Genomic DNA, 13,248 nt, shown 5'->3' on the forward strand with positions numbered 1-13,248 from the left:
CAGCAGACGGCCCGCCCGAAAAGACCTGGTTCTTTGCGCTTCATGGATTTGATTTTTTTTTTCAATAATAATTATTTATTTGATTCAAACAAAAGCAAGCGCACCCGCACCATCCCACCAAAAAAACCAGTCTTTTTGATCCGCTTCATAAGACAAAACAGGAAACAGCTTCCGTCATTAATGGTTCTCCTTCAGTCCTTCTGTGGAAATAGCTGTCCAAAAGCAAACGGACAAGTCAAAAGCTCTCTCCTCCCTTAGAAGTTTTTAACATGTTTCGCTCTCTCAGTGCTGGTACCAATGCTTCTCTGCATCTTCTCTCTTTCTCTCTCGGGCGGTTCTGGTTAAGAGGGAAGCTTTATTAGGGGCATGAAAATTGTCATTTCTTCTTTCTAGAGATTAGTATATTTAGTCCTTTGTCTTTCTTTCATTATCCTTTCACTCTGCTTCACCTCCTTCCCCTGCTGTTCTCTGCTGAAGCGGGTTTTATTTATTTTTCTATTCCTTGGATTCCAAGGGAAGCCACTCCTCTCTCTCTCTCTCTCTCCCTCCCTCCCCCCTCTTATAGCTCAGGAGGCTTGGATTCCTGGAGAAGCTTGCTACAGGAGAGCGATGAGTGTTACGAAGTTCATCAAATGTGTTACTGTGGGAGATGGAGCAGTGGGGAAGACCTGTATGTTGATCTGTTACACGAGCAACAAGTTTCCCACAGTATGTAATGTTGAAAAAAAAAATCCTTCTTTTCTTTGATAGCCGGCATGACAAACAAGAGAAGAAAAGAAAAAAAAAACCTTTTTTTTATTTAAATTTTTGATAGGTCACATTGATCTATTTGGTGTTCTTTTCTATGCATTCTGTTGTTTTTGGTGCAATACGTGAGATCTCCTCTCATTTGTTTCTTCTCTATTACTGTTTTAGATTCCTTGATATTTTTGCCCAATATTTTACATAAAACTAAAAAATTATTCTTTTAGATCTTCTTCTTCTTTTCCGGCATGAATTTCTCAGATCTTTGCATGTTAGCTTCAGTTATTCTGAAAAAGTTGTAAACTTTGCTTATCACATACCATTTAAATTCCATTATATTTTGATTATTGAAAAGTGATTTAAGGCCTTTATTCATATTTTTCTCTGTTTAGGATTATATTCCTACTGTGTTTGACAACTTCAGTGCAAATGTTTGTGTTGATGGAAGCATTGTCAACTTAGGGCTTTGGGACACTGCAGGTATTTTGATTGATTATCTCTATATCGGACATTTGAATGCTTCTGCAGCTCTTATGATTTTTATGTTTTTTCATGTTTGGTTCTTAGGCCAGGAAGATTATAGCAGATTGAGGCCACTTAGTTATAGAGGAGCAGATATTTTTGTTCTGGCCTTTTCTTTGATCAGTAGGGCAAGCTATGAGAATGTTCTGAAGAAGGTAATATTCACTTTATAGAATTCCTTTTGTGTTTGTATTTTGGTTTATAATTTTTATCTTAGTATTGCAAAAAGCTGTAAATTGGTTATTCTCGGATTGCCTAAAAGTCTAAGGATTTTGATTTGATAGCTACTATTGAAGTAGGATTTTAAACATATTAACATTTCTTTGGTTATCTTTAAACCAAATTCTTATTTTAAGCTTGTTTTTTTTTTTTGTTTAAATCTGATATCTTTACTGAGTTTCTAGTAGTAATAGTTCTCTTTGTTTATTAAAAGTTAAGAACCTGACCAGTTCTTTTATGTTTAAGAAGGATATCTAAACGGCTTAGGCAGTTTGTATGTGAATTAAAGGTTCTATGTAGGTTTTGGATTTTTTTTTAAATTTCAAGATTTTATCTAACTGGTTCTACTGATGCTTCAATCTACTTGTGGTATTTTCCAACCAGTGGATGCCTGAACTTCGTCGTTTTGCACCAAATGTTCCAATTGTGCTTGTTGGAACTAAATTAGGTAAATGAACTTTAAATTTGAGTATCTATTTTCTTAAGATCAATGGATTTTTTTTTTGTTTTGTTTTATGAGCAATGTTTTTAACATATGATAGCTCCTTTAATGTTGTTTTATGTAATATATAATTTCAGATCTACGCGATGACAAAGGGTATCTTGCTGATCATCCTGGCGCTGTCGCAATCACTTCGGCACAAGTAATTCTTATCACTTTGTATAGATAGCTCATCACTCTCATTTCCATTGATGGCAATGTTCTCAGTCTTTTTTTTTCATATGTTAGGGAGAAGAACTCAGGAAACAAGTTGGGGCTGCTGCATACATAGAATGCAGTTCAAAGACACAGCAGGTATCTACTAAGATTAAGGCTTTGTTTGGGAGTTGGGACAACTTTCTTACTTTATTTTAAAGTAGATTTTTAATTATTAAACTAAAAATTTTTATACTAGAAAGTTGTTTTAGAAAGCAGTAAGAAAGTCATCCCAAACGAAGCCTAAGAAATGATTTCAATTTTTAAGTATCTTCTTTGAAATATTTCATAGTAGACCAATTCTCATATTGGTGAAACAAACTACTAGTAATTTTTCCGCTGGGTGGTGTCTTGGCTGACTAGCTATTCTCTTTCTATTCCATAAGAAGTTTTGTAACACCAGTTGAACAGTCCTATTCACAGCTTTGTAGCTTTATTTTTTTAGTTCGTTTTTTAATTCTAGTTCTTGGTTCAATCTTGACCCCTGTATCATAAAATTTGGTTCTGAAGTGCTGTGAAAGTAGTGCAAGAAATGTTGATGGAATTTCGTGCTTCAATACCAAATAACACAATTTGCTAAATGATGTGCAGTTGTAATTTTTGTATTGTTTGAGGTGTATGATTTCTGTGCTGATTTCTTGTCATAATCTTGATTTTGTTAGAATGTCAAATCTGTTTTTGATACTGCAATCAAAGTTGTTCTCCAACCTCCAAGGAAAAGGGAGATTTCTAAGAAGAAGAAGAGGCGGAGTTCTGGTTGCTTGATGATGTAAGTGCAAGAGTTTTATTATTATTATTATTATTTTTTGCACTTATTATGAACCTTTGAATTATGATGATTTGTTTCTAGATCTCATGTGTTTCTAAGTCATGATTCCTGCTTGATTTGGCTATTTTTCTTGTAATTATGCAAATTTTGACTCTTATTCGTGTACATTAATGCTTTAACGCAATAAGATTGGATTGATTGGTAATGAAGATTATTTTTTTTAATTGATCTGAGTAGAGTTATTTTTTCAATTTAAATTATGAATTATGCATTGCTTGATATCTCATGTATTATCATATAGTATGTCATATATGTTAAATATATGTAAGGCTGTAAGCTTGGTGATTAGTAAAATTGTTTGTTAAGGAAGATTTTGTTTTTGGAGAAGGGAAGATGACAAATGCTTGAAGTATATAAGCTACAAGTTACCGTTAACGATCTTAGGTTAATGGATATTGCTTTATTAGGCGAGCCGAACTGAAGGTCCTTTATTACAATAAATGGCCATCATTTTCTGTCAAGATCTTCAGGGAAAAGAAATTCAGAAATCAGCCACCATGTAAAATTTTGGCTGGGAAAGCCTTCTAATTGTTCCATTCTTATTAAATGTGTTAAATATGTGGTTTGGCCTTTCTTTATTTGTCAACATTGAATGGGATGTAAATAGCCAAAAATCTTAATTTCTATAAGGATGAGTAGATGGATGAAGTGTCCCTTGCTATGGCATATTATTATCTCTTTGCTTATGCAGTTATGCTAGAAGTAATACACTTTCTGTCAGTTCTCACAATCTTGATCCTAGATGATCATTATTGTTTTTTTCATTCAAAAAATAGAATTCCATTGATGTTTCTTCTCCACAAATGTCATTTCTATTAGTTTAGTTGATATTCTCTGATGAAATATTTCTAGCTATGGATTTTTCACTAAGCGCTTATTTTCTTTCCTTTCTTTTAGAGGAGTGAATAGATCTAATATTTGTTGGATTTGGCATCCTCTGACCCCATTAAAAATTTCTGATGTGGATTTTGTCTATGAGGAAATTACTCTGCAAAACTCTTCTTCACAATTTGGATATTCTCCATAGAATGACTCGTTTTATGTGAAAAGATGAAGATGATTTTCACATTACTTCAATTGTTGGATTATTAACGAGATTTCAAAGAAGGTTTATACATTGCTTGGTATTCGAAAAGATGGTTGAAAGATTTAAAGTTTTGTTCTCTGCTCCGCTGGACAAACTCATTAAAAATAAATTTATTAATATCTGGCACATTTTTTTCCATAGCTAGAAAATCTAGTGATTTCCTTGTTTCTACTGTATAATTTGAGGGATTCAGTTCAATACTTTTGATTTTTTCTACGATTTGTCGTACTCTTTTTGTTACATTTATAATTGTTTCAAGCAAACTATATAGCTTGAATCATTAAAATCAATTTCAATGAAAATATAATTAAGATAAGATATTTGCATTTTAAACTCAAATAGTCAGTGACATTAATTAGACCATACAAATGATCGATGCCAAAAATGAGATCAATAAACGGATCCCAAACATGTGTGGCTCCCTATCTCTAGAAAGGCACAACCCAACTCGGACACAAAGGTCCATTTCTCACTTGGCCATAGGGCCACAATAGTGAAAAAAGGACAATGACAACTCGATTGCCATCTGACCATATGTCTAACGGTGAAGAAAAGAATGATCCACAATCCGACCATAGGTTTGACGGTGAAGAAAGAAAGGATCACACTATTTTTTTTAGGTTGACTTCAGATAGTCTGTTTTTATTTTATTAGCATCACTTCATACTGAAGCTTTAAGTATTTGTTGATTTTGATATTATTACCGGTTATGGATGTAGATTTTAATCTTGTCGATAATTCTTCATAAACGTGCTAATTGATTGGACTCAAGTTGTCTCCATTTGAACTTTCTCGTGAGTTATATTGTTGTGTTTGGAATGCTTTAGTACTCGTTGGAGATCTGATTACAAGTTTAGTTAATTGTTTTTTTTATTCCGGTCAAAATTAGCTCCAGGTCTTTTATAGTGATTCTGATTTGAGCTAGACCTACTTATAGGCTAGCTTGATTTAATCTTGATTTGTGTTAGAATTTATCTTCTTTACTTGATATGTGCATATATATTCATATTCATTTTGTTTACTCTAACCTCAATTGTAAAAAAAGAAAAAGAAAACAATTTTAGATTTAAATCACTGTAAAAAGAGCATAAATCTACTCCATTGTGTTATTGTGTTTCAATGCTTCACCAGTTATAGCATCATTTTGCTGTCAAAAACTCTTTTTATAAATAACTAATGAAAAATGATAGTTTGTAGACATTTTGTTAACTCTACAAATTTGAATTACATGAGATAGATGAAGTTATATAAAAATTTCATTCATATGTCGAATTCAATGAAATTGGAAGCTGTCAAATGTTAAATATAGTAAATATATGTGTAGATTCATTCGCTTCGATATTAAATTTGATGTAATATGAATCATATATCATTTTTGTGGTTTAATTTTGAAATTATAAAAGGAAGATATGTGGCGCTTCTATATTAAATTTGATGTAACATGAATCATAACTAATTCCATAAAATTCCAAATTGGACAAACTAAAAAGCATTCAACTCTAATCAAGGCCTAATATTTATTAAAAATATTAGGTTTCCAAAAATCAGCCTAAATAAAAAAGTCAACTTTTCGGTCAATCGTAGTTCTCTAACCCTGGTCCGAAACTTCCAAAATTCATAACTTTGCCTAGAAAATTTCAAATCCAATAAACCAATAGTCTAACTACTCCTCGTAAGGCCCAATATTTAATTAAAATGCTAGAACCCCCAAACCTAGCATGGTTCCCATAGTGATCATTTGGACCCCTTTAACCTAGCATATAGGAGGACCCTGGACCTTCAAAAATTTGCTAATGCAATTTAAACTTCAAATATAATTTCTTTGGTTTAATTTTGAAATATAAAAGGAAGATATGTGGCACTTCTTTGTTTGGGATGTCTAATGGATTGATTTGAGCACTTGGTAGGAGTTATTTAATTTTCTTTATCATTATAAAGATCATCTTAAAAAGAAAGCAAGTTGTTAAGTGGAACAAAATAACCTCTTTCTATTCTTAATGTTCATCAATAAATGTATAATCCTTTGCTAATTGCTAATGTGATACACTCCAAATTATTTAGAAATACATTTGTTTGTACATCTTTGCCTCAATATTCCATTTGTTTAATGCAAAATTTATAATTAATGTGAAAAGGGTGATGAATGGAGTTTAGAGAGCTTATAATACAAATATTTTCTCTTTTGTTGTCTTTTCTTATTAGAGAATTGATTCTGATGATTAATGTAAGCATCTACCTTTAGTATTTCATGGCAGTATGATTTCTTTTAATGATTTAATATCTTCTTTTAATACATTCATGGATGTCTAAGGAAACACCGAAGAAATTTAAACACACATAAATAACATATTTAACTATTCTTTCAAAATGAAAATAAAACAACAATAAACTCTTCCTACATTTTTTTAACCTTATAAAAGAAGTAAACGACAGTCCAACCAACCCTCCTTATTTCATTTCTCGCTCGAGTAGTTGCATCTTGCTTGATTTCTTGAGGTATGATCGGCCTTAGTTGTTCGGTTTCTTGAGGGATGGCCGACCCTACTTTCTTGGTGGAAGAAGCAAATAGCCCTCATATTTCTTGCTTGAAGGGGGGCAAACAATAGATGCTCGGCTGGCATAGGGGTGACAGTTGAGTCGGACTGAGAAGGTTGGCATCCTTGCTTGGGCACAAAGAGTTGAAGGCTTTGGTCCTTGGCATCATGAGGAGAGAATCGAGTGAGAGAGGGGAAACATAGGTCGGCGGCTGGAGGTGGAAGCGTGAGGGATTTTCGTAAGAAAGGAGAGACTTGCGGCTATGCGTGAGAATGAGAGTGAATCGTGTATCAGATGGCCCTAGCCATCTTTGCTTAAGCCTGTGAAAAAATGAGTGGAAAAATGAAATCCTTCAACCAATGGTTCAAATTACATCTCATTTTGATGCCTTTGATCTTTAATGATATCAAATGATGTTCTTTTGGATTAATTTCAACTACAGGATCAAAATATTACTTGATTTGGGAGGATATGAAAAGGTGATGTAGAATAGTTTTGTATGTAAATTTAATAGGAATTAATTTTGAATGAAGGTTTGTATTTTTTTTTAATTTTTACTTTATATATATATATCATATATGTTAACTTTATATTTTATATTTGAATTTAATTTTTTTTATTATTATATTTATTTAATTTAAAATCAACATGAGCAAATCACCTTTTTTATTTAAAAAAAAACAATTTTAGTTCTCTCCTTGACACACATCAAATGAATACCCAATTTGAGCACGGATTGACTCATTTGATTCATCTCGACGAGGCGGATGCAACAGTGCAATTTGTTTTGCTAGATAAAACCCTGATTGAAAAAAAAAATAAGTAGGAGATTAATACATGCTTGAAAGACTCAATTGCCTGAATTCACATAAAATATTCATCAAATCGGCATCGACCTGATCACCGGTGTGGTAAAATAGAAATCTTCTTTCAAAATTAATTGATATTATGCTCGCGTATAAAATTTTTTTACCTCACCTTTTAATATCCTCTCAAATCAAACAATTTATTGTTCTAGTGGTTGAAGTTCATTCAAAAGGATAGCATTTGATATCAACACTTAGATCAAGAACATCAAAAGGAGATGTAATTTAAGGCGTTGGATGAAGGGCTTCATTTTTTCACTCATATTCTTTCACGGGTTTAAGCAAAGACAGTTAGGGCTGATACAAGATTCACTCCTCTCATTCTCACGTATAGGCGCAAGTCTTTCCTGCCTCTCTCATTCCTCACGAAAATCCCTCATGTCTCCACCTCTAACCGTAGACCTATCCACCCCTCTCTCACTTGATTCTCTCCTCATGATGCCAAGGACTGAAGCTATCAACTCTTCGTGCATGAGCAAGGTCGACCATCTTCTCCGTACGACTCAACTGCCGCCTCTACGCCAGCCAAACATCTTTCGTCCAACTTGTTGTCTTGTCCCCCTTCAAGCATGTTGAAACATGTGGGCTATTTGGTTCTTTCATCAAAAAAGTATGGGCCGGCCAGGCCATCTCTCAAAAAACCGAGTAGATAGGTTGGTCATTTCTTAATGCTAAAAAAAATGTAAGAAGAGTTATTTGAGGTTTTATATTCATTTTGAAAGAATAGTTAAGTATGTTCTTTATGTATGTTTAAATTTCTTCTGTGTTTCCTTGGACAGATATGAATGTATTGAAAGAAGATACTAAATTATTAAAAGAAATCATGCTATCATGAAATACTAAAGATAAGCACTAATCATCAGAATAAATTCTCTAATAAAAGAAGTCACCTTAGTTAATTTTTGCTTTACTTAAGCCTAACTTTACTAGTGCAAATGGTGCTACCGATTTAATGCGTGTTATTCACACATGAAAATCCACAAATTCACATTTACCTATTCAACTTTTTTTATTTTACATAAATGAAACCCTCTAACTATCCGTGTTGATGTTTACTAAAAGCACAGCCTAAAGATTTACACAATAACAAAGTGTTAGAGTGTGTTTTAGATGTAAATTTTAATCAAAGGTTGATATAGGTAATTGTTAAGTGGCCTTGTGTTTGAACTTTGAACTTCCCATGTCTACATGAAGGAGATTGAGGGTTTGCCATTTTGCAGTCTCTATTTCACAACCTTTAAATGTTCATTTATGAGTGGTAGAAGATGCACCGCTAAAGTACATGTATCAATTTAAGAGATATGCTATGGAGGTTGTCAAGAGCAATGCTAAAAAGTTATTAAACTGTCATAAAGGCATTCTCTCTCTCTCTCTCTCTCTCTCTCTCTCTCTCTCAATCTCTGTTAGTAACATCAAATCAATACTTTGAGCTCTCTCTACCAGTTTCTAAAATTGATGTCTAAGAACTAGGAAGGGTAAATGATATATTTGAGATATGATATGGATAGAGTAGCACAAAATAAGTCCAAAATCTCATACATCAATGAGTAGATAGATAAACTTATGAGAAGCTTGTAAATTTTCTAAGAGAATGCTAGAAAAGTCATTAAGCTCTCTCTCTCTCACACACACTTTCTTTATCTTTCTCTTAGTAAAAAAATGTCAAGATTTCTTTTAGGTTCTCTCTCTTTTTTTTTTTAATTGATGCCGACGAATTAGAAATGAGTAATGATATATTTGAGAGATAATGTGAATAGAAGTCATGCAATCCTTAGAAACTAATCTAATGAGTAGGTATTAATGATGATCATCATCTTAAATTTACATACTTTTTTTACTTTATAGCTATACAAATTATAATGTTGTGCTAAAATGACACCTAGGATTTTGCACACCATGTATGTATTTTTGTAGTCTAAACTTGCAATTCTAATGTGCATTGTTTTCTTCTCTTTTGAACTCTTCAGGAATTTGATATGTGGAGGAACCTGTGATGCCTGAGACAAGCGGCAACTGATTATTGCAGGCTTTGTCTATCAGTAAAACACTTTTCATGACTGAAGGTAGGAACTTCTTTTTGGAAAATAGTAAGCTGAGAAGCATTTTGTTGTTTGATAGGCTGAACTTTTGGATCCCTTTGCTTAAAATGTTAGCAGTTTGGTTCTTTCTATAATGCTTTATAGTTTGTACTTTTTCGTTTCTTTTAGGCATATGAAATACTTCTCATACTAATCTGAATATCAATCTGCTATTGGCACTTGATAGATATGCTTGACATGTTCAGAGTTCCCATTTATGGAGCTTTGCAATCATCATCTTGACCATGGATGGTCATGAAGTAACTGAGAAATTATAAGGAAAAATATGATGAATATATATAAAAAAAGTTATTAAATTACTGGAAAAGAGTAGTAACAGTACTCGAGCTTCGTTTAGGGTGAAATTATTTTGTGCGGTTATGAACGCCGTATGGAGGCGAATCAGAATGCGCTATGTCACCCGTTTGTTGTGTACTGCGGTTGTGTAATGCTATGTATATAGTGATGTGATACATTCTGATTCGCCTCCGGGCAGTTCGGTGTCCGCACAGAATAAATTCTCTTGTTTATGACGGTTTTCTTTTTGCTTCTTAAAGCAGTTTTAAGTAGTAAAAAAATTGTCTCAAATGATGCTTTAAGATAAACGAGCTATTAGAGGGTGTTTTCACATATTCTGAACCTTTGCTTTATGAATTTAATTGTTTTGTTTTATCATTTTTAAGAGCATGCATTACAATTTTTATGTCTTATATTTTGTATGATATTTTTTGTTTATTCATTTTAGATTTTTTTGGTAATATTTCTTTGTTTGTTGTTGCAAACTAATTGAAAATTGTTAGTGAATACTGATAGAATTAATTATATTTTGGATTCTAAATGTTTCTAAAACAAAATAATTTTTTTTACAAAATCTGGAAATTCATATTTATCAATTATTTATTATAAAATATAATATAGGAAAATTAAAAGGTTGATTATTGGCATATTTATTATTTATAGAATCAATCCAAAAAATATATTTTTTTAATTTCAAACATACTTTAGGATATATGAGAAATTAACATCTATTAGGCCATTCCATTTGTTGATTATTATATGCCCCAAAATTTTTCTTTAGTTTTTATTCATCATAGAAAATTTTAAACAAAAAATGAATAATTTTTGGGGGTCATTTTGACTAGTTCAGTAGTTGTTAATATAATTTACTCTTTCAAGATAAGTTGAAGATAAGTTGATTAATCTAATTTAAATTTATTTAAATACAAAATATGATAAATCTATTATAAATAATATATAATTATTTTATGCATTAATGATTTATTTTAATAGGGCAACACAATTTTATGAATTAATAAAAATTTTAGGGAAGCTTAGTCTTTTAATAAGTTATTTTAAAAACCAAAAAAAGGAAGTTGTTGCGTCCTGGATATTCGAGTCGATAGGGAAATGTATGGTTTAACGTTGTAGATTTATACGAAGATCCAGCATGCAAATAGTAAAAGAGAATGAGTAAACGTTTATAATAGACATCAAGATTTTTATGTGGAAAATTTTAAAATGGGGGAAAACCATGAGGCCTAACTTAGTTTAAATGAATCAATTATTATTTGCAAGTTTAAATCAATTATTATTTGCATTCGATTATAAATAAGGTCCTTGGTGAAAGGCCTTGGCTTGATTTGATGTAATAAATATAAATCATATAATGTGTACTACATTATGGGACTTGAAAGAATCACTATTGAAATGTTTGCTTGATCGATATAACCATAATTAGTGGGCGACGAAGGTCGGAGAGACTATGATGATGGTCGGAGGGATCGTAGTCGGCGGACAATATTGGTGAGAAAAGATCGTTGTCTTGCGATGGAGGTCAAAAGGACTATATTATGGCCATGGAGGTTGGGAGGACAATAGTCGGCGATGGGTAGAAGTTTGGCATTATATAGAAGTCTAACGAAAGTCCGGCGAAGGGTGGAAGCCTGGCGTCGGGTAGAAATCCGACGAAAGTTCGGCTACGGGTGGAAGTCCGGTAGAAATTTGGCGACGAGCAGAAGTCCGACTTCAGATGAAAATTTGATGTTGAGTAGAAGTCTTACAAAAGCCCAGCAATGGGCAGAAGCTTGTCGTCATATGAAGTTTCGTGTCAGGAAGAAATCCAATGACTAGAGGAACTTCAGTGTCGGGCAGAAGTTCGACGTTAAGTAGAAGTCCGACATCGGGTAAAAATATGGCGACGAACATAAGTCCGACATCGAGTAAAAATCAGGCTACCGGTGGAAGTCTGACGTCAGGTAGAAATTCGTTGACGGAGAGAGGTCCGGTGTCAATCGTTGGCCGAGCAGAAATCCAACGTTAGTTAGTGGTCGCTCAAAAATCCGGCGTCAATTGGTAGTAGGGAAGAAATTCAACGTTAGTTGGTAGCCAAACAAAAATCCGGTGGTGGTCGAGGAAGTCTGGTGGGAAGAGAATTCTCCTCTCTCTCTCTCTCTCTCTCTCCCTCTCGCTCCCCTTCCTCCCCCCCCCCCCCCCCCCCCCCCCTCAAGTTTTTTTAAAGTGGCATGATCATTAAATAAAAAGAAGATCAAAGGTAAATTGTGAGAGGTTTGAATGGACGGTTGTTGTTGAATCCTTTGATCATGGACTACTTACTAGGCATTTGAATGTCTTAATGATACAAGAATTTGTCGATCTTAGGTTTGTTGGATTCGTCTCGTCGAGCCGCTCAATTCGACTATAAGCATGCCACGTTTGGAAATTGTTTGTTAATCCAAATTATGGTTTGAACCTTCCAAATATACTTCTGGTCTTTGATTTGGACTCATTTGTGCTTGGATTGAGTCGAATTTGGTGATGTTGGGTTCGTATTTTCAAGAAGTTCAGTTCGACTATAAGTTTTTTTTTTTTTTTTGAAATTGGAGTTCAGATGGCCACCGTTGATTTTACATCGAGATTCATGCCCGATCAAGAAAAGTTTTTGATGATATATTCCAAACGAAATCCAAGAAGAGAACACCTTTATCTCTGAGCTATTAATTATAATTAGAATACACTAATAATTAATAGCTAACAAAATTATATCTTTTTTGTGCTCCCCAGTCCCCACAATGCATAAGATAAATAAGTGGATGGCCAGGTGAATCGAATTCCACATGCGCACACATTGCCTCCATGTGGTCTTGTGCACTCTCCTGTATGGGCTTGCAAGCATATATCTCAATTATTCAATGTGGTCACCTAACTGTTCAGAGAAGAATTATGATGTGACGTGTCATCCGGTACAGACCGGTACACAACACCGCAACACAGCAAAAAAATGACGCGGTGCATCTCTATTCGTCTCTGGATATCTTCTGTTGACTGCACAAAATAATTTCACCAAAAAATTGATATAAAAAATATTTTTTAAGTTAGTGTAGAAATTAAATTTTTTAACATAAAAATTTCTTAAGAATAATAAAAAAGTAGCGGTTAATGTTGTTTAAAAAATAAAGCAATAAAAATATTATCCCAGCTAAAATTTTAGTGAAATGATTTGAAACATATTAATTAGTAGACAAAATTATTTTTAAAAATTTATAAATTTTAGTCACATATTTAATATTTTACAAACATGTAATATTTCATTTGAATATAAAATCTTTTAAGTAGAAGATTAACAAAAATCCATATTACTTAAATGCTGAGATGTTGACAGTAGAATTATACAG

At 33.0% G+C, this 13,248-nt stretch overlaps 1 protein-coding gene across 1 annotated transcript; it reads left to right on the top strand.

Moving 5' to 3' along the window:
* Positions 1–204: 204 nt before the first annotated feature.
* LOC110113870 (rac-like GTP-binding protein 2) lies at positions 205–9,812 on the top strand. Its single transcript, XM_020846579.2, has 8 exons — positions 205–708; positions 1,137–1,224; positions 1,312–1,421; positions 1,870–1,933; positions 2,065–2,129; positions 2,216–2,281; positions 2,845–2,951; positions 9,467–9,812. Exons 1-8 carry the CDS (start codon positions 610–612, stop codon positions 9,498–9,500), a joined length of 633 nt encoding a protein of 210 aa, XP_020702238.1. The 5' UTR covers positions 205–609; the 3' UTR covers positions 9,501–9,812.
* The last annotated feature ends 3,436 nt before the right edge of the window (positions 9,813–13,248 follow it).

This window comes from Dendrobium catenatum, unplaced genomic scaffold (assembly GCF_001605985.2).
Source record: "Dendrobium catenatum unplaced genomic scaffold, ASM160598v2 fragScaff_scaffold_370, whole genome shotgun sequence".
Classification (NCBI taxonomy): domain Eukaryota; kingdom Viridiplantae; phylum Streptophyta; class Magnoliopsida; order Asparagales; family Orchidaceae; genus Dendrobium; species Dendrobium catenatum.

Excerpts from the sequence above, each read along its gene's own strand:
- LOC110113870 (XM_020846579.2), top strand. The coding sequence starts at position 610 with ATGAGTGTTACGAAGTTCATCAAATGTGTTACTGTGGGAGATGGAGCA. Across the intron at positions 1,225-1,311 it reads AGGGCTTTGGGACACTGCAG|GCCAGGAAGATTATAGCAGA; the intron begins GTATTTTGATTG and ends TTTGGTTCTTAG. Across the intron at positions 2,282-2,844 it reads GCAGTTCAAAGACACAGCAG|AATGTCAAATCTGTTTTTGA; the intron begins GTATCTACTAAG and ends TGATTTTGTTAG.